This window comes from Diospyros lotus, chromosome 5, assembly GCF_014633365.1.
Source record: "Diospyros lotus cultivar Yz01 chromosome 5, ASM1463336v1, whole genome shotgun sequence".
NCBI lineage: Eukaryota > Viridiplantae > Streptophyta > Magnoliopsida > Ericales > Ebenaceae > Diospyros > Diospyros lotus.
The window spans coordinates 24651566-24672953 of record NC_068342.1 but is presented as its reverse complement, the minus strand read 5'-3'; the positions used below and the strand labels follow the sequence as shown (position 1 = coordinate 24672953).

The following is a 21388-nucleotide window of genomic DNA, read 5'->3' as shown; positions in this document are numbered from 1 at the left end:
TCTACGCGAACTTCCCAGGGGGGTCACCCATCCCTGTATTACCCCAGGTTAAGCACGCTTAACTTGGGAGTTCTTTGCCAACATTCAGTCCAAAAGGTATCCAGCTAGTGTTGTTTCCTTTCTTACACTATCCTTAATATATACTAATTTCTCTAGGCTCTCGGGGTATTACACAATGAGATGGTTAATTATATTACTATCAAAACCTAGCAAGGAGTTACTCAATCTCATTGATAATTAAAGGTCATTCACCCGTCACGTTATTAGGACTAACTCGGGAATCTATTGACATTGGACTTACTTTTTTAATTTAGTAAAAAAAAAAAAAACCATGTATGTGACGAGACAAACAATTGAAAATAAACATTAGAACCATGTTTTAACTAATGGTAAATATTCGATTACCTAGCATCTGCATAGATTTTGAATGTCAAATAGACACCTAAATTCTAGGATATTTGAATATTTATTGAGATTTTGGTAGAATGCAGACTGGGACTTGGTAAAATGGGATTTCATTATTCTAATTATTTGAATGGAAGTTTGGTTTGTTTGATGATATCAACATCCTCTAGAATTTTGTAAAGCTCAACTGTGCATGTTGGTATAAATATTTGGGTCAGTAAAGGGCATCCCTAGTGCACAAGACTCCACACTTGAGGGTTGGGGAGGGTTGTCTATATATGTGGCCTTACCCTTGCTTTTGCAAGGGGGCTGTTTGCTCAACTTGGACCTATGACCTTCCAATCATAGAGTAGCGACCTTACAAATTGTATTTAGGCTTGTGACTTAAATGGACTTCCAAATTGCTTTCAGGTTTGTGATTCTAAGACCTTGGTTCCAGTTTTTTCATCATTCTATGAAGTTACTAATTTAATCTTTGGAACAAGTTCTTTTTATGTAATTTATCTCCATAATATGCTATCAATTTATGATTTTAAATCGCTGTCAAATTTTCTGGTATACTTATTTCAAGTTGATTAGCATCTCCAAGGCTTGTCTTCACCCTTGGGTCAGGGAAGTAGAGAAAAGATTGAAATGAAAAACATAAGCCAAGGATTCTTCACTTTCTGTCCATTCTTAAATCAGATACTTTGTGTTAATTTTTTGTTTGTTTGTTTGTTTTAATTGATAGGTGAGAACTGGCCAAGGAGGTAGTCGAATTGTTGACAGCCGCTGCAGATGGAGCTAAATCTTTGATTGATGCCAGCAACTGACTAATATTATATGTTGAAATAGCCTGTCTTTTTGGAAATTTAGGATATCACCGGAAAGCTGCCTTTTTCTCAAGGCAAGTAGCACAGCTGTACTTCCAACAAGAAAATAGAGAGGCTGCTACCAGGGCCATGCAAGTGTTGGCAATGACGACAGAAGCATATCGTGTTCAAAGCAGAGCATCTATTCCTAAAAGTTCTCTTCCAAATGTGAGTGAGCAAAGAATAGTTTGGCATCTATGATTATGCTCAGGCATTAGTTGATGATAACTACAAAAACACCTATGATTGTGTTGTTATTGTGTATTAGTTGATGAACTAGCAAGTAGTAACTGCTGTATCATGATATCTGTTCACTTGCCATGGTTGCTGCTTGTTGATAGCTAATGTAGATTATTAATTTACCATTACTCTCTCTCTCTCTCCTGTTTCTTTTGTACCTGTTGGGCATTTCAATCTCTGATGGACATCAAAAGTGTTAATTATTTTAGAACTTCATAATTCTAGTGTAGGGTTTTAGTTATTCAGGGATCCTATGTTTCTGTTTCCTTAATTTAGCTTCTGAGTTTAGTAAGGATTAGGAATGTTTGATTTTTGCTTCCCATTTTATCTAGGATTCCTAGTTTGGTAGGGATTTGTGAGTTTATAAGTACCTCATGAGTGTAAGGAGTTTTCAGATTTGGGTTATTGATTACTGAAACAAAATCTGGATTCTTTCCTCGGATATATTTCCTCTTCCTCCCAGATTCTTCTCTTCTGCTTCTCTTTCTTTCTTCTCTTCTCTGTTTTGTCTTTTTCCTCTCCTCTCCTTTCCTTATCATGTCTACTTCTCTTCTCTTCCCTGTATTTTCTTCTCCTTCTCCTCCACCTTTCTTCCTCTTTCTCTTCTTCCTTGGTTATGTGTGCTTTTTGTTATCTTATCATCAGCAACATGCCAGCACTTGCAAGGTTACTTATACCAGTATGTCTTGGAAATGTTTTGGATGAGAGAACTGATAAGACTAGGTTTCCTGATTGAGAACATGCGAACATGCATTTTAATATGGAAAGGATGCCAACTCTCACTCGCATTATCAAGTAATCTACGGATTTAATAAACACAGTACTATGGTATCAGCCAAATTAAAGTTCATTTTGACTTCAAATTGATGATTACATCAAATCAAGGAGAAGAAAACCTCTAGGTTTGCACCAAATGAATTAGCAATAACCTTTTCTTTTAAGATAAATAACAATGTAGATGAAGAAGAACTGCTGAAAAGGGGTTGAAATCATAAAGAATTAAAACACTACAAATTACAACAAATCATCCAGGAAATGAATTTAAGAAAAGGAAAAAAAGAGTGAATATATCGAAAGAAAACATCTAGAGGATTATATGATGGGAGAACTTTGCAAATCTGTTACCAAATAACATCCTTATTTACACATTTGAGCTTATCACAATGTGGTTGATGTGATCTACTAAGACCAGATAATGTGCCCACGAGTATGATTGATAACCCAGTGTTCTGTACCAACTACATTTAATATTGTAGGGACGAGATAAGAGCTATCCATGCAAGTCTAATAGTATCACATGGTGCAAGCATTGATATTACAATGCTAGTCACAAAAATGCTAGCTGTTCTACTATGCACAGCCTTTTGTTTAGTAATTAAGCTGATGAGTTGTGGGGTAACTCTTCTTGTAGCTTGACAATAATTAATTTTTAATATTAAGGTTCTCCATTTTTTTATTTTGAATATTCTATGAACTCATCTATACAGGAAATGAATAATGCAAGTCCAGGAAATATTCTGGCATAGTGCTTATTTTATCTAGTAATTAATCGAAGAATAGTATCTTTACATGGTTGGGGACTAAAAATTAGGGATGGATGGTAGGTTCTGGCTTGGTTCACTTTCATTTATGTTAGGCTTCGTGATTTTTTCAAATTATGTTTCTGGAAAGGAAATTTTAAACTGTGTTGACTGCAATTAAAAAACTCTCATATTTCTAACTTTTCAGTTTTTTTTCCTTGCCGTACTCTATATGTACCATAGGAAACAGGATCAATTCATGCTAATGCTGGGAAAGTGCATTATCATTCCATAGTCTCACTATTTGAGTCACAGTGGAGCACATTGCAGATGGTTGTGCTAAGAGAGATCTTGCTATCTGCTGTCCGAGCTGGAGATCCTCTTGCTGCATGGAGTGCAGCTGCACGACTTCTTTGATCCTACTATCCTCTAATTACTCCAATTGGAAAAAATGGTCTTGCAAGTGCACTTGCAAATTCTGTAGAAAGGCTTCCTTCAGGAACTCGCTGTGCTGATCCTTCCTTACCTTTTATCAGGTACTTTGTTGGTGTTGAATATTGTTTTTCTAAATGAGAACCAGGATAGACTGATCTCAAGTTATTTTCTTAATTAACTATGATGATTCTTTATTTCATCCAGCAGCACAAGGTACTTTCTTAACTTCTTATATTGGTTCTTCTGTGTATAAGCAAAGATTGCATTTGTCCTCCAAAGTGTCCAAAGCGAATCCAATGGAAAAAAGTAATTAAACAATTGACCAACACAAGTACGACATGTTCTCTAAGTTCTTGTGGTTTTATGGCTATTGCTATGTTAAAGGCTACAGCTACAAATGACTCCTATATGAGTTTGATTCCTATGTGCTTAAAAAAAATTGTCTGCATTCTATAAGAGGATATAAAGAATTTGCTAATACATGATTTGTGTGCGAAAGGCAACTGTGAGGAATAACTTGCATGTTGGTTAGTTCCCAGTGGACTTAAACTTACTAATGTAAAATGGAGGTCTATAATTCATATAGCCAACCCCTTCTAGTGGTATTAAGGCCTGTTATTGTTGTTGTAATTTTGTTGTAACATGAAGGAACACAAGGGAGATTTATGCTTTTGTAGAGACTTCACATGAAATAGCCATTTTGCAAGCCTTGGTAGCAACAATAAGATTGCTCTAATGTAACTAGAAGTTCACAGATTCTGGAAATAGCTTTGTTGAAAAAAAACTAGGGTAAAGCTGCATACAATCTCTCCCTTGACCCTTGCAAAGATGGGAATCTTGTGCACCCAAGCACACCCTAAAGGCTTGACATGAAATTATATCCTTTATTGTCTGAAATGTTCTACATTTTCCAAAATTTTCAAGCCTCTTCAAGATAAGAGTTAGCTAAGAGGCGCTACTAGATATACTGGTGATACTGGTGGGGATGGTCATGGGTCCATTGCAATCATTTCAACCCCATATTTATGGTGGAGGAAGCAAGCCACATGAAACAATAATTTTTGTTGAAGAATTCTCCCATAATCTTGTTCCATCAATGGGTATTACAATATATAGGAATAAAGGTCATTAAGATCCCTTTATTCTAGGAATACACAGATAGGAAACTACTGAACATAGAATAGAAAATACCAAATATAAAACAGAAAGTTGACTTAAATCTAATCCCGTAAAATCAGGAATTATTCTGGGAATTATTCTAGAATCCTAACAAGCTGATACCCCAAGGAACATGGTCGTTAGGGCTAAAACTTCATTAGTGGGGTGACTGCACATTGACAATGGAGTAGTCATGCATATAGTTCGAAGCAGCATTTGTATTGTTAAATCATGGAGATCATGCAATCATGACACAAGTCACACGGTGTAAGTGATAAACTCAGGTCTTCCATATTCTTCATGTTTGAACAATCTCTCTTTAGAACCAATCAAGGTGAGGATTCTTTGTAGTGGAGGATCTGTTCTTGACAAACTCCTAATTCCAGCCTCCATTCCATAATCTGTTCTTGACGAACTCCTAATTCCAGCCTCCATTCCATAAAACCTTGAAGGTCCTGCATGAAGGAGTCCCTAAGCCCTGCCTCAGCTGAGGTTACTGAAGCCATTTGAGTTACTAAAGACATAGGATCCTTAGGAGCGGCTCCTATCATAGTCAGCAATGGCATATGGGACCCATCAAACATGCATGAGATGGGTGGTGAGTATTTTTTTAACATATGCAATGGTTGGGCAGAGAGATCTTGCTGAACTGAGGGGTGCCTAGACTAGTCCAATCAATAACACATAGCATATTATTATTATTGCAAGTTATGTAAACAAGCTCAAAAATTGGAGACATGGAGATAGGCTCGATGCCTGGGGGGACAACTCATGGAGCCGCTCACTTGCTCAAGCTAAGCTGAAGGACTTGATAGCTTAGAGTGATACAAGCACTCACAATTGGAAGTAAGAATGTTATTTTTAAAATTCTCCGAGAACAATTAGAGGTTTTAGAAACAGGAGAGCCACATTATATAATTTTTCATGAGCTATGCAGCCCTCTAATTGTTATTTCTTGATGTTTCTTTTCTTATGTGGTCTTCCCATTAGACTATGCTTTTTGTCTCTATGTGTGTGTGTGTGTCTACCTTTCCCTAAAGCTTTTTCTTCTTGCTCCCCATGCCCAATTTTATGTGCAAAATCAGATAAAGATAAATATTTATAGAATTGAAACAAAATGATAGTACTGAAAAGCTCTGCTCCTGAAACAGTCCCATCTCAGAAATTCCTAAATCGTGTTACAAACGACTTTTTCTGAAACCTTGAAACATTTTCTTTTTGTCAAACATCAGAGCATTCACTATTTCTCGTACCCCCCAAATATTTAAGAATTAGATGTATGTGCTGGTATTTGTGAGGTGTGTATCTGCTTTAGAATGCTGGGGCTTTACTCAAGATTCCAATCCTACCAAAACATGTTTGGTTAATGCTTTTCCTTTTCTTTTTTTTTTTTCTCAAAAAAATCTGCTTCTGAGGATGAAGTGCCATGCAGTTTCCTGAGACTAATAAATTTTAATTTCAAGAATGCATGAAAGTCCTTGCCTTTGTCCCAAATATCCAATTCTATCGCCTAGGTTCCTATTTGATCCAATGGTTACTATAATTTCGTAGTTGGAGTATCCTTTCACATGCATTTTTCAATGATTTAGTATTATTTTGTCCTCTGTTTTAATCCTTCTAGGTTGCATTCATTTCCTCTCCACTTCTTACAAATGGACATTGTAAAACGCCATCCAGCAAGAGAAGATTGGTGGGCAGGATCAGCTCCCTCTGGACCATTTACTTATACACCATTCAGCAAGGGAGGGACAAATCATACCAGTAAGCAGAAACTGATCTGGGTTGTTGGAGAGCCAGTCCAGGTGTTGGTGGAATTGGCCAACCCTTGTGGCTTTGATTTAATGGTGGATAGTATCTATATGTCGGTGCATTCTGGAAACTTTGATGCTTTTCCTATCAGTGTAAATCTTCCACCTAATTCTTCAAAGGTGATCACCTTATCAGGCATTCCAACTAAAGTTGGACCAGTGACAATTCATGGATTCATAGTTCATTGTTTTGGCGTTATTACCGAGCACCTTTTCAAGGATGTAGACAACTTGCTACTTGGAGCAGCACAAGGTCTTGTGTTCTCTGACCCTTTCCGCTGTTGTGGATCTAAAAAGTTGAAAAATGTCTTAGTTCCAAATATTTCAGTGGTACCCCCATTACCATTGCTAGTGTCACATATTGTAGGAGGAGACGGAGCTATAATTTTATATGAAGGTGAGATTCGTGATTTGTGGATCAGTCTGGCCAATGCTGGGACAATTCTAGTTGAGCAGGCACATGTTTCTTTGTCAGGAAAAAACCAAGACTTTGTTTTATCCATCCCGTATGAAACTTTAAAAGGTGCTCTTCCCCTGAAACCTGGTGCCGAAGAGACAATACCAGTAACCTTAAAAGCCTGGCAGCTTGGTTTGGTGGATAGTGACACTGCTAGCAAAAATTTATCTAGAAGCACAAGGAGGCAAGCTAAGGATGGAAGCAACCCAATGCTATTAATTCATTATGCAGGTAATTTTTCAGCCATAAATGTTGGTGAAAATTTTCAGCTCATTACTCTGTTTTGTACTAAATGATATTGTTTGACTCTTGTAATCTTGTGTTTACTAGTCTATTCATTCCCTATTTATAAGCCACATACCATTATTCAAGAATCATGACATACGATCTACCAATTAAGTTGTATACATACATATAATTGTGCTTTTAGATTTTAGTGCTTGTGTGTTTGTTTATTCTTATATTATATAATATAATAGATTTGTGCAAGTATTCATTGGATTTTGTTTTCTTAACTACCCAGTTTTATATGTGTTCTCCCACTGAACTCCAGTGTTGTTCCCTCAATTGAGAGAATGGGGAAAAAAGAATCAGTTTTCTACCTGTTACAAGTTTGGTGTACCCAACCTATTTAGAATTTACAGGAAAAAAAAAAAAAACCTATTTAGAAACCCAAGCCCAACCCTTAATTTCCTTGCACTTTTTAGCCCTTAAGCCCTACCCATCATGTGTTATTCTATGAGACCCAATAGCCCTTGTAACTTATCCCTTCTGGTCTATTTGATTCTCGCCATTACCAATTCTATAAACACGTAGGTCTTGACTTACAAACAGGTTGCTTCTTTGCTTTCATATGGTTTAAATCTCTGTTTGCTAAATTAGTGTTAATTTATTATGTGCTTTTTGTAGCTTTATTTGCTTTCTTTAGCCATATTTGCCTCACATTAATTTACTTTTGCATGTTGGTTAGTTCCCAGTGGACTTAAACTTACTAATGTACCGGATAATATTTATTATGTGGTCGCTAAGGAGAGCCACCGATGATCTCTATGATGCTTTCTTGGTTGTCAGTTTTATTAGTGAGACACTGATTTTGGAAATGAATGCCAATGATGAGTTGGAAGAAACTGAGATAGATGGATTTTGTTCTCAAGTCCAGACTTTGTTCTGTCATGATGCTGTGTACAATCAACTTGTGCAGGTTGGTTATTATCTCATCTTCAGTCATATTATTTGCAAAATGCTTTTTTTTTTTGGCTTGACCAAAAGCATTCTTCAACTAAATCTTAGTGTAAATCATTTAGTGTGTCTTACATGATGGCTCTGTCTTAGCTTAATTGAAGTTTACACATGAAACTTGTTTGTTTGTTGATAATGTTGTATTTATGTGTCTTCCTCTTTTTGTGGTTTGCAAACCTAAACGTGACCCATTGAATTAGGCGGCTTCCCTTATGGCTTCAATGACTAATTTGTGACTAATTTGTGTAAGATAGTTGATCACGAGTATTATTACTTGGTCACCTTTTTAAATTTTCATAATTTATCCAGAAAATGAACTTATTAATCCTCCATGCAGTTGTCTCTAAAATTAATTATCTGTAAATATCAGGGGATAAGCAAGAGGGTGGGCTTTTGTAGCATTGATAAATTATGCTGGATAATATGTGGCTAATCAATATTTTGCTTCTAAAATGATCACTATAATCTGTTTACAGTTTCTTATGAATCATTTTGACAGGTTACTTCAAGCTCTGTAAGATTGGTTAGCTCTACGTCTAAAATGTTGCGTGATGAATGGACTGCCCCATCTGGGTATTCAGTTAATGTGGCCACTGCTAATGCCACCCAGGTTTATTTCTGATCTCTTTCTTTTGGAATTGGTTACAAATGTGCTTGTTATTATTGTTTTGGTATTTTGTGCTTCATTGGTAGTTCATCTAGATGGATAAACTTAGAATTTCATGGCTGCAGAATGCAGGGTCATTTGCTGTCAAGTTTGCCCTTCCAGCTCTTATCTTATTGTTTTGGTATTTTGTGCTTCATTGGTAGTTCATCTAGATGGATAAACTTAGAATTTCATGGCTACAGAATGCAGGGTCATTTGCTGTCAAGTTTGCCCTTCCAGCTCTTATCTTATTATGTTGAACCATTTGTGGGCACTGCAAAGCATAAGTAGGAGGGGAGGGGTCTAAAGGGATAGTCAAACCCTTTGTATGCCTGTTTCTTCATCTCCACAATTAGCAGGCCTAGTTTAATGAAAGGGAGTTGGTGATTATTAATTTGGCCACCCACTTATAGGAAGTTAAGTAGCCTTAATTCCCTTCTCTCCATATAATATTTTTTCTCCCTCCTGATATTATTCATAAATAAGAAGAGTAACTTTATCGTTCTCTTTTTTTCCATCCTGCCAACAGACTTATTTTTTGGGGGGTAGTTATGGGCATATAATTTCATTGTTTATATATTTCTAAATGAAACAATTTTAAAGTCATTTCAGACAAATAGCTGGCATTTGTTTCACGACCTTATGTGTAGAAAAATCAGTATCAAAGTGATTGAGATTTGAGACAAATTGTGACATGCGTTTGACAACCTTTATTTTTGATAGCTTAAAATCAGGATTGTTACTGGTATGATTGATTGTTGTCATTTATATTGATTCTCTTCCCTTTTTAGTTTCAGCTGCATATGCATAAAAAGAGGATTGATCAATCAAATAACTCATTTGATGTTCTCTTCTATATTTCATCTTGGTATCAAGGCAGTGCCTTCAAATTTGAAGTGCAGTTTCTCTAAAAAGAAGCTAAAAACACAAGGAGAAGAATATGTAAAGGTTAAAGAAAAGCAACATCGTTTAACTTATTCATGTAAGTTTGGTGTTGATTGAAAGCAATAGAAGGCTTATTGATAGATGACTGATAATATTGATTGGGGTCTTCATGCGAGTGAGAGTATTGTTAGAAAGAGAATGTTCTTCAACTGGGTCTCTTCATTGTGTGAAATAAGTTCTATTTGTTGATGGATCTTGTGATGCATGGCTTGACGAGGGGGCCATTCTTTTTGGGGCAAAGATATGGAGGCTATTGGAGTAATAGCAAGTCAGGCAACCTGCATTATTATGAGTTTGGTGACCCATTGTTATCAATATCATACCGAATAATGTATCAGAATGGTCATTGAGATGGTATTGGAACCAAGAACCTTTGAATACGTCGATATAGTAAATAAATAATATATTATAAAAATATGTACAATTATAATAAAGTTGTATAGACAAAATGACCTTATGGAAGCATATAAAATCCTAATTATTATTGTGAACATGTTTTAAATAAAACTTAACATATAATAATATTTCTAAAATGATTATGGAAAAATAGGGACAACCACTCCTCTTAAATGATAATTGTTGTTGTCAAATAATTGGTAATAAGGAAAAAAAAATTAAACTATAATAAAAAAGATAAATAAACTATACAATTAATAACATAATATATCAGTAAAATAGAGAAAATTATATTAAAGAGATGATTAATTAAAATTGAGGAAATAAAGAGCCATATTCCCATGCCTGACCAAATATATTTCTTTTATTGTTGGAACATGAGGCCTAATCCTAGCTCTCAATGTTAATGCAGGAACTCAAGCTCTACATGTAGCCTTCCCACTTCAAAGAGCTAGGCAGGAATCAAGTGCATGTTAAAAACTAAACTAATTTCTTTGGTATTTGGAGAATTATTATTGTTTATTTCTTTCATCTTTAAGAGAAGATAGAAATTGAAACAAAGAGATCACAGAAGCTACATAGATACTCTCACCATCTTCAACAAAAACGCAAAGAAAAAAGAGAGAAATGCTGTGCAGACAAAAAGGCAATCTCTTTTCGTTATCAACTCCAATAGAAGATACATACCTAAAGATACAGATCAAAACAATAAGATAATCATGGATTGAATGTCAAATTTTTGATAAAGGCTTTTTACCTTTTGATAGGATAATTGGCTCGAAGGATATTTCCCTTCTATTCATAGCTTTATATGTACATGCATTTAGATTACTTTCAGGATAGTGGCACATATAAGCTTTATTTTACTTGCTGGATGCCGGCTAGGGGCGTTACACTGTGGGCATTGAACCTGTTAATTGCTTTCATGAGAATGAGTCTGTGTTTCCACTTTGTACAGTAGCTTTTCTTGATATGTTGATATGACATTTCTTTTTATGTTTAGTTCCACTTGGTCTTACATGCTGTTGTATTACAAACATTAATTGATTGGCTCTCTGTTACATATTTTCTGACAGGTTTTGTTGGCTACTTGTGGTGGTCATTTAGTTTACCTAGAAATTGGTGATGGGATATTGGCAGAAGTAAAACATGCCCAATTGGAGTATGATATATCTCGCCTTGATATAAATCCCATTGGTGAAAATCCCAACTTTAGTCAGCTAGCTGCAGTTGGAATGTGGACTGATATAAGTGTGAGAATATTCTCTCTTCCAGATCTGAATCTTATTACAAAAGAAAGCTTAGGAGGAGAGATAATTCCTCGCTCTGTCCTATTATGTTCATTTGAAGGGGTATGTTATCTTCTTAACCTATTCTGGCATATCTTGTTGTTCTTTTCTTAATTTTTTCAAGCTCTACATGCAATATTCTGTATAGGGCATGTAAAGTTTTCTGGTAAAACCTTGAATACCCTACCAACTGCATGTATGAAAAGGGCATTCATACTAGATTGGTTCTTCACTATGCACCACTTAAATTATGGTTCGTTACCACATTGCTATAACATTGCGGAACCATAATAATGGGGGACCAATCTGGCATTTAGCTTGGAAAGTTTCAAGCAGAGATGGGTTTGGAACTGTATGTGCCAATTTCATCTATATATGGCTGGTAATGTGTATCTGCTGTTAGTCTCTTTTGATCCAAATTTGCTATGCGCCCTTGGAGATGGCCATCTCTTAAACTTTTTACTGAACATGAGCACTGGGGAGTTAACAGATAGGAAAAAGATATCCTTGGGAACCCAGCCCATAACTCTCCATACTTTCTCATCAAAGAATACCACCCATGTTTTTGCTGCATCAGACAGACCAACTGTCATATACAGCAGCAACAAGAAATTACTTTACAACAACGTGAATTTGAAGGAAGTCAGTCATATGTGCCCTTTCAACTCTTCTGCTTTCCCAGATAGGTAACTCTTAAATTTGCTCTTTATTTGTTGTTTATTCCCCAACAATGTTAATTGATATGTCAGAAATTTGATTATACAGAAATTTCTGTTGTTTCCAGAATATGGGTCATGTGATTCTAGGGCATCTTTCTTGCTGGGGTATTTCTAGGCCACCTAGTAATGTTATCACAAGCTTTGTTTTTGGCCAAGTTCCTATATTTTTACCTATGTGACTGGAGGGTACTTGAACTTAGAATGGGAGCAAATGTAGGATTGCAGTATGCCACATTGTCCAAGTGTGGTACACAACTAAACTTGTAGAGGCCATGGTTGGAAATAAAGATATTTTTAGGGAGTATTTTTAGTCAATTTGATATCTCATAAAACTAAAGAAATAATCATTTTTTGCTTCCAAGTTTGTAAAAACACTTTCTAGTCGTGAATATTTTTATGCTCTACAGCAGCACTAAGCTGTAATCCTACTTGTATCTTTTGTAAGGCTAATATTCCATGTCATGCTTATGAGTTTTTTGCATTTCTTTTTATTTGTAAATCTTCCTTTATATCGTTTGTTACGAACTTATTTTGATTACCCACTCCTCTTGAATGTATTTACTGATCACATGTTTAAACCATCTTAAATGCATCTCTCACCTTTTCTTTTTTTTTTTCTTTTTTCAATAGGCAACCCTACAACTTTAGTACAAATAATCTCATTCTTAATTTGCCATTTTTTACTTTTTTGTGTGGCCGGATATTCAATTAACATCCCCAACTCAATTACGCTCATATTGGTACTTAATTGCCCAACATTCCATGCCATAAAGGAAAGTCAGTTGCCATCCAATAGAACCTTATAACTTCAAAGCAATTTTACAATCATATAAAATCCTGAAGCACTTTCTTATTTTAACCATCACCTTGTCTTGATTATGTAATTTTCTCAATTATTGATTTTTTTTGGTCCTGTTATTTTAGATATTTTAATTGATCTTTTCTTGAAATAATTTGGTCTTCAAGTCCGACCACAACATCATTCACATTTATTTCTTTCTAATTTGCATATTAGGTATTCTATTTGTGACCTATTCAACTTGAAACCTTAAAATTGTATGGCGTCCTTCCATAACTCAAGTTCACTATACATGCCATTTTGTTTCATTTGTCAGTACTGTCATTTACAAATAACATACACCAAGACATTTCTTCTAGAATGTATTTTTAGTGAGTTTATACATCATTAAAGCAAAGAGTTAAGGATCGAACACAGATTTTTTATGTAATATAATTGTAATTGAGAAAGTATAAAGATTTTCTCTAGAAGTCCCAAATGTTCCTATTTTTTGAATAATCTGTATGTAAACAACTTGGATTCCTTTCTAACCTTTCCTAAAATATTGTTGGTGATTCTATATAGGTTGCTTCTAAATCTATAAGCACTATATGTAAATGTTCTGTTTATTGTAGACTTTTATCAAACTCTTCAACAAGTGGACTACTTCTATTGATGATATATGAACATAGACTCAAATTAAATGGCTTTGGTTTTTCTTTTTAACCTTTGCTCAGTCACCCTTCTCAAAGTTTCATAGGATGATTTATTAGCTTGATTCTTTTGTAATTTTCGCATATCCTTTATTTTTGTAAATGAGTACCAAAATGTTATTTTTTTCTACTTGCCAGGCATCCTATTGGATCTAAGAATCACATTAAATAGTTTCCTTAACCATAAAATTTTATCTGCTTTTATCTGGATGTTATTTAGTCCATTTGTTTTATTTTTTATTTTTTCATCTTTTTCATGGCTTGACATTTTTTCAGACAGCATGCAATTCCTATGTACTTCTAAATCATCAAAATTTTCGAATGTAACATTTTCTTTTTCCACATTCTTTGAATAAGTTGGAGAATAACTCGCATTTTTCCAGGCCTCATTAGCACCTTCTGTTTTTCAAGATGGTTAATCAACCTTCCTTTTTCGTTTTGCTCTGATCCATTTGTTTTGTGGGTTTTATGGCCACTGCATTAGTAACCAAAGATCATGAACAATTAATCATATGGTGGGGTTGTACAAGGAACTGTGGATGGTAGAATCACATTTTATTTGTTGGGAAGAGTTCTTCACCAATGATTGAAAATCTGTCAAGAAGATAAGCAGGTTGGTCAAAGGGGCAAAACCTAGGGACTTTTTGCCTTTTTTAAGTTTGACATATATGGAGGAGAGCTGGTATATCTCTCAAATTGTTGCAGTGTCTCACATGCACTATATTCATGTAGAAGTCTTTAAAAGTAATGTGTATTGATGATTTGCAATGTCACATATGAATTGTCATATGAAAACATATGCTTTGACTGGCCAGTCTTAGTACAAAATGAAGCAAGCTCTCTTTTATTTGAAATACTGTTTTGTTTGCTACCTACCACTAATAACTTAAGCTTAATTGCAAAAATTTTCCATAGCTGTTGCACATTGTGTCTCTCCTGCATTATTTGGTTCCATGACATTGAAATATTTCTATCCTTTTATGGCTGACATTTCTAATGGTTGGCTTATTACTTGTCCAGTCTTGCAATTGCCAAAGAAGGGGAGCTTACAATTGGCACAATTGTTGACATACAAAAGCTTCACATTCGCTGTTGCTATTTAGATCTTGGGCCTCCTATTTTAAGTTCCAGTCCTTGGCTTGAATGTATTCAGTCATCGATATTTGTGTGTCTGGTTAAGCTTTTCCCAACTCAACTGCATGATCTCTTACTCTGTTTCTCCTTTTGTGTGGCACAATTTAAGGTGAAATTAGAATTTTCAATATCTTATCTTTTTATTAATTCAACTATATTTCTAGCTGATTCCAGTACTTGTCAATTGCTGGGACTGCATCATTCTTGGACTGCACACAAGCTCATATTCTACAAAGGTTTTCTCTATGTACTTCCAATAAAGTTTTTCCTTTACCCTCTCAAAATATTCTCCCAATTGCAGGTGTGTTGGTTCTGTTGTTGTTATCTTAATTTTATATTCTTAAAATTTTATTTTGGAGCACTAATGAAACAATGCAGTAGAATATATATAAAAGGGGTACTATCAATGCACACATGATTCTAGAAGATCTATAGAATCTTGTAGATAAAGGGGGAGCTAGCTAATACACTTGAGCACTACCTAAAACGTATCAACTCCCCAACGAAATGGAAACGATCAACCTAAGAGCCTTTAAAATAATTTCAATTCTTCCAATCATTTGTAGTACAGCTTTCTAGGCACTCTAGCACTACCTAAAAGGAGTAATAACTTCCCTATGAAATGAAAACAAGCCGCCTAAGAATCTGTAAAATAATTTACTGAGTGAGAATTTTAACAAGGTGTTAGGGTTGTTTTGAAGAGGAGTTGCTTCCAAAATAGAACCTCTAATTATCACTAGTTGTCTAACTATTCAGGCAGATTCTTTGCGTAGCGTACAATGATTTTTAATTCTGACTGGTGCTAGTCATTCTGGAAGTAGCTCCATGACCCCACCCCACCCCAATACTCCAAAAATAGGGACCAGAAAAAGAAAACCATGGACATAGACCTTGATAAAAAAACCTATTATGCTTTGATATATTGGAAAGAAGTTTAGTTTTCACTTGTCATTAGAAACTAAAAACCTGTTTCTTGGCAGGTAATTTAGTGAGACTTATAGTTGAGTATCTTTGTGAAAGGATGCGGCCCAACCCACTAGGATGCCTCCTAAAGGGATATAAACTGCCAAGAACTTAAAACATATAATTATCCCAGCTTTACAGAATGTGCATTCTCTCAATGGCATCACTGTTATGGATTCATATTTTATATCACTAATGTATCACATGTCCTTTCATATTGTTCAAATATCTACTTTTCCATCTTCTTGTTCCCTGATTATCATTAAAAAATATGGGAATGAGTCAGAAGGCATCAGAAGTTTCCTCTTATGCTTCTTATTTTCCCTTGTTTGATGTGCAAACTTGTTTTGTGAAGCAAAGGCAAATCTAACTATGTTGTACTTTCTGTTAGATCTTTTTTAAAGGTTAAAAGTATATAGTTACAATTAGGAGTTTCAAAACAAGGCTTTCCAAGTGGATAACGACGTAATTGCTCATTTGCAGTCACAGTTCTAGACGATCTCAAAGGCGCGCCAGCTCTGGAAGATCAATTAAAGTCTCTAAGCCAAATGTTTTGGATGTTCCCATGATGATTGATCAGTTTCCGTTCTCTATTTGCAGACATTGGTTTTGCTTTTGTTGTTGAAACACATGAAGTTGATTTGTTATTCTTTTTCTTGGATGTTTTGAAAGTAATAGAAAAATATTGTTGAGTTGTGGGAAGCTTTAAATATGAAATATTGTGAAATTAATTAAGTTATAATTCTTTTTTGCTGAAATGATATTGAGGAATAGTGAATATTTAATTAAGTTAATAGAAAAAGTTTTTATACTAGATAATTCTTAGACATATGAAATTGATCATGTTTGTCAAACACACTATTTTATAGTTCCTCTCAATCTTAAAGCCTCTTTAATTGCGTAATAAAAAATGAAAAAAATAAAAAACTCAATGTTGGGCAATTTATGATTTAGGGTTTAGGGAATTCCGTGGATATTTTGCATAGTGTGTGGGTCTGATAGGGGGACCCATTATATCCTTATCTATTTGTGCTTGTTATGGAGGTGCTCCAAGGCATTGTTCACCATCACACTTAGGCCAATTCATTTCAATACCAGTGGAGATGCAAAACGTTGGGCATGTTGATGTTTGTTGATGACCTAATATTGCTTTCTCACAGTAACCAAGAATAAGTGGGAACCTTGAAATTCTGCCTGGATCGCTTTGTTGAGTTTTCAACGCTTCAAGTGAATCCAATGAATAGCGATTGTTTTTTACTCTAGGTATTAATTATTCTCCTCATGAAGAGTTGCTTGAGGAGTAGGTTTCAAAATAGTATTCTTCTCATTCGTTACTTACGTTTTTAGTAAAAAATGCGATAAGAAGAAGAAAATGGCATTCCAGATATTTTCTTACGTTTTTTAGTAAGAAAATATTAATATTGATGAAATTGTATTTCATAAAATCAAAAAATGTAACAAAAATATTTTCGTCAAAATTATAAAAGAGTGACAAATATTTTTGTCATATTCTCAATGTCTCAATAATGAAAAAAATATTTGTGTCAATAATTCACATAAGTGATGAATTTTTTTAGTAAGAAAATATTAATACTAAGGAAATTATTTTGTCACAAAATCAAAAAATGTGACAAAAATATTTTTGTTAGAATTATTAAAAGGTGATAAATATTTTCAGCATATTCTCAATGTTCTAATAGTGAGAAAAATATTTATGTCAGTAATTCGTAAAAGTGATAATTTTTTTTTTTGTAAGAAAATATTAACATTTATGAAAAATATAAGTACTAATCCTAGTCATTCATTTAAATAATTTTGTGATTTAATTATTTAAATGAATGACTAGGATTAGTACTTATATTATATGGCCTACAAATTTGTACAATATATAATAATAAGAGGAAAAAAAGTGCTATGAACAATTAAATCACAAATGAAAAAAATTGAGAAAATTTATTTATTGTATCTAAATTTATTAGAAATAAAAGATTACTTTAGATTTTTCCTCTTCAAAATGAGTACATAAAGCTTTCCAATCATTCGATTCCATGTAATTGACAGAATTTGAACGTCCTTTCTCCAGGGTAGCAAATTTCTTGTAATGTATGTGGCATTGGTATTTGTAAATCGTAAAACGCCTAATCATAATCTTATCCACTATTTTTTTTTTATGTGGATCACTAAAGTCTATATCAAACTCACCCTACAAATATTTAGTTCAAAATAAGTAATTTCTATATTATAAAACTTAATTAACACATAAAAGTTCTTCTAAAGAAATAAAAAAATTATTTGACAAAACAAGAAGCTGTTGTAGCTTGTTGCCATCTCTTATTCTTTTTAAAATTTTAATTTTAAATTAAATTTATTTGACAAAACAAGTAGAAGACGGAAATGCTAAAAATTATTGTCTTCTTTTTTTGATAATAATTATGTTAATATATAATATAATATATTATGCATTTCAATTTGTACTTTGTCCATTCGACCATGTTTTAATTTGTAATTTGCAGCTGCAATAATGCACTTGGTGTAACGTCCTTGCCCCTCTTGTCTCTTTCAAGATTTCAATTTCAAACTTGACAAGTAAAAAAATTGAAATGAAACGTTGGAAATTAGATTTACACACACTGTTTTTTTATGTGATAATAATTATATTAACTAAAAAATTATAATATATATATTATATTTGTAAAGGCTTCCGCTGCTCCGCATAATGAAAACAACAATTCTCTCTAACATAAAAATATTATTTAGGTAAATAAGTTTTAATATTTTGTTAAAATTTAAATTTTAAAAGATACATATATTTTAAATTAAATATATAATAAAATCTGCTATACTGTAATAAGAAGTAGAATGATTTTGATAAAGCCTATCCTCGAATCCTATGTCTAGTAGTCTTGTCTAACTGTTTTAATTTATTTATGTATTAATAAAATAAATATAAAATAATAAAAATAAACATAGAGAGTGCAGGAGATAAGTTAAAATGGGAGATAAATTGTTCTCCTGTTTCACTGTCAATATGTGTATAATATATATATATATATTATGAGAATAAGAATAATAATAATAATAACAATATTATTATTATTATTATTATTAAGATTAAAAGTAGTCGAGAGCCCCAATAATAATTAATATTTTTTATTATAAAAAATATGGTTCAACAATTAATCATTAATATTTTTTGCAACTTGAAATATGGCCCAACAAACAAAAGGCAAATTGAAATTGAAAAATTCTACTTTTTCGCTATTAAAATATTTTTTTAATAATTTTTACTTTTTCAATCCATCTATTCTTTTTTCTTACGGCCATTGTTTTCCCTCTCTCACTCTTTTCCTTTCTCTCATGTGACTCTCTCTCCCTCTCACGAAACCCTCCCATTCTCTCTCCATCTCATTAATTAAACACATTTAATTAATTAAATATTTAAATTATAAAACGACATCTAGGGTATCTCCCCCAATTCTACTTCTGTTGCCGACCCTTGAGACCCTATCCGATTAGGTATCGCTCGTTGCATAGACCTCCACCATTGGGTCGCTTCCTCTTCCAACATATAGGTTGCATACTTGACCTTTTCTTCATTCAAGATTCTCAATCTTAGTAGGATCTTCTCGGTCTGGTCCAATCAGTATTCACTGATTGCGGGGTCTTCTGCCGGTCTTCCTCGAAACACCGATGCATTTTGTCGTAGATACTTCTCCAAAGCATCTACAATTCTTTGCTCGGGCTGCAATTCTAAAATTCCCCCAGCCATGCCTTCAAGGATTCTCTCGATCCTATCTATCCGACCTTCACCGAGGTTAACTCATGCATCTCTTTGTCTTGCCACACCACCCCTTGGGTGCGGGTTGGTGTTGCTTTCTTAGCCATTGCCTCTCTCATGCCTGTTCCTTTTTGTATTCACTATCTAGCAAGAAGACAGGGTGATCTATTAAATCATCACAACATGGCACAATTCAAATTGACTAAGCAACAAGAGTATGCCACTAAATATTTCAAAAATCCTAACCTAATTCCCAAAACTTACTGTGGCTTTGCTCATCCAGCCACATGCAAACTTTTCCCTAGGTTCGCTCTGATACCAACTGTAACATCCCAAATTTTTCGAGCGTGTTATAACTTAGTATTTTGGGAATATAAATTTTTTCCATACCACAATCGCTGACATACATCACACAAATTCACAAAAACCCTAATTTTCACCTTCTTAGCTTAACAAACCCAATAATTGAATAACTAAGACAAGTGTTAAAATTTTAATTGCGGAAGCTAGATCGAACTTGATATGGCTCACAGTCATAATGCTTTATTTATTATAAAGGAAATCGTTCAAGATGTCTACAAAATGCATTGCATGAACATCATCTCTCGTAAGTGATAATTGAATTTCTTAAACATATCCAAAGTATACATAGGCTCGCACATAAACAAAGATATGCTAAACATGTTACAGGCATAAATTAAGCTTGTTCTTCAGCTACCTCCTTTCCTTTATAGCCGCTTGTCGAACTTGAAACATTTGAATATTCCAGGAACATAGTCCAATTAGAAGATGAATCTTCTAGTGAGAAACTCCAAAACAGTTTATATCAATGCATGATCAGATATAAAATGTATGAGAAAACAACGAGGACTACTCTGAAGTGCCTCGTGAACATGTCAACCTCCTCCAACGAGAGCTTCTTAATGGCTCACGTATAACGCCTCTCGGGAGGTCCCTAACCATGTCACCTCGGCTTGACCTCATAGAACTCATGCAAACACCACATTCGTTGTTCCTTAGACTCACGGTCTTTCCCACGAGAGCTTTCTCGATGGCGCATGCATAGCGCCTCTTGGGGGATATTCGAACCAACAACAAATAGGTGCAACAGTATATATTTTCAGAAAAACAACAGCATATATTTTCAGAAAAACAACAACATATATTTTATAAATGCAATAATAAAAAAACAACAGCATATATTTTCAGAAAAATACATTTCATATATGCAACATGATTTTGCGTAAGAGAACAATAAGAGTTTACGTATAAGAACTTCACAAAATGCGTTTCATGCAAGAGAAGTCTTTCATATGAGAACAAAAAATAGGATTTGGAATATAAGAGTCTCACCTTGAAAGTTTATCTCTTGGAAGATATAATTTCACAACAAATGACCTAGGTTTCTGAAAACACACGTTTTGGTAAACCTAACATTAAATATTTTTATATAGGGTTGAAGAGCATTAAATGTCACGACCTGATTTCTAAATAGTCATGACCGGCACTAATCCCTAAACCCAACGGCCCCACCAAGGACTAGTAAGCCTTTTCTCTAGCTCGATTTGCTAAAAACATTAATATTACTGACAAAATATAAAAACATGGAATAAAATACAATTTCAACTTTCCACAAAAAAATATTTCATTGACTCATATATAGCAGCTGTACAAAAATATGAATATACATCATCATGCTATTATAAATACATATACAGTCCCATATCTCGGGCCTTTGGCACAATTATGTACCACAAAAATAAAGTACAAAAGAATAGACTCAACAGTGCGTGTGCGTCTCCATAGAGCATCCTGTATCAAATCAGTAATCAAAAGGAGTCTGACATCATACCAGAAGATATGTTGGACCAAAATTCAAAAGAAGGATCTCCTGAAAATATTAAAAAAAAAAAA

The 21388-nt window shown here is 34.0% G+C and overlaps 1 protein-coding gene and 1 pseudogene across 3 annotated transcripts; both read left to right on the top strand.

Moving 5' to 3' along the window:
- Positions 1-1139: 1139 nt before the first annotated feature.
- On the top strand, positions 1140-7170 carry LOC127802161 (trafficking protein particle complex II-specific subunit 120 homolog; annotated as a pseudogene).
- Positions 7171-7767: 597 nt separating this feature from the next.
- LOC127801706 (DNA damage-binding protein 1-like) lies at positions 7768-16401 on the top strand. 3 transcript variants are annotated; one of them, XM_052337061.1, is made up of 5 exons: positions 7768-8075; positions 8613-8723; positions 11177-12075; positions 14620-15034; positions 16180-16401. In XM_052337061.1, the coding sequence occupies exons 1-3, from the start codon at positions 7869-7871 to the stop codon at positions 11501-11503; spliced, it is 645 nt and encodes a 214-aa protein (XP_052193021.1). In that variant the 5' UTR covers positions 7768-7868; the 3' UTR covers positions 11504-12075; positions 14620-15034; positions 16180-16401. The 3 variants fall into 3 exon arrangements, with proteins under 3 accessions (XP_052193021.1, XP_052193019.1, XP_052193020.1); XM_052337059.1 differs by lacking the exons at positions 7768-8075; positions 8613-8723 and having other exon boundaries at positions 11326-12075; positions 14620-14969; XM_052337060.1 differs by lacking the exons at positions 7768-8075; positions 8613-8723 and having other exon boundaries at positions 11326-12075.
- Positions 16402-21388: the final 4987 nt, after the last annotated feature.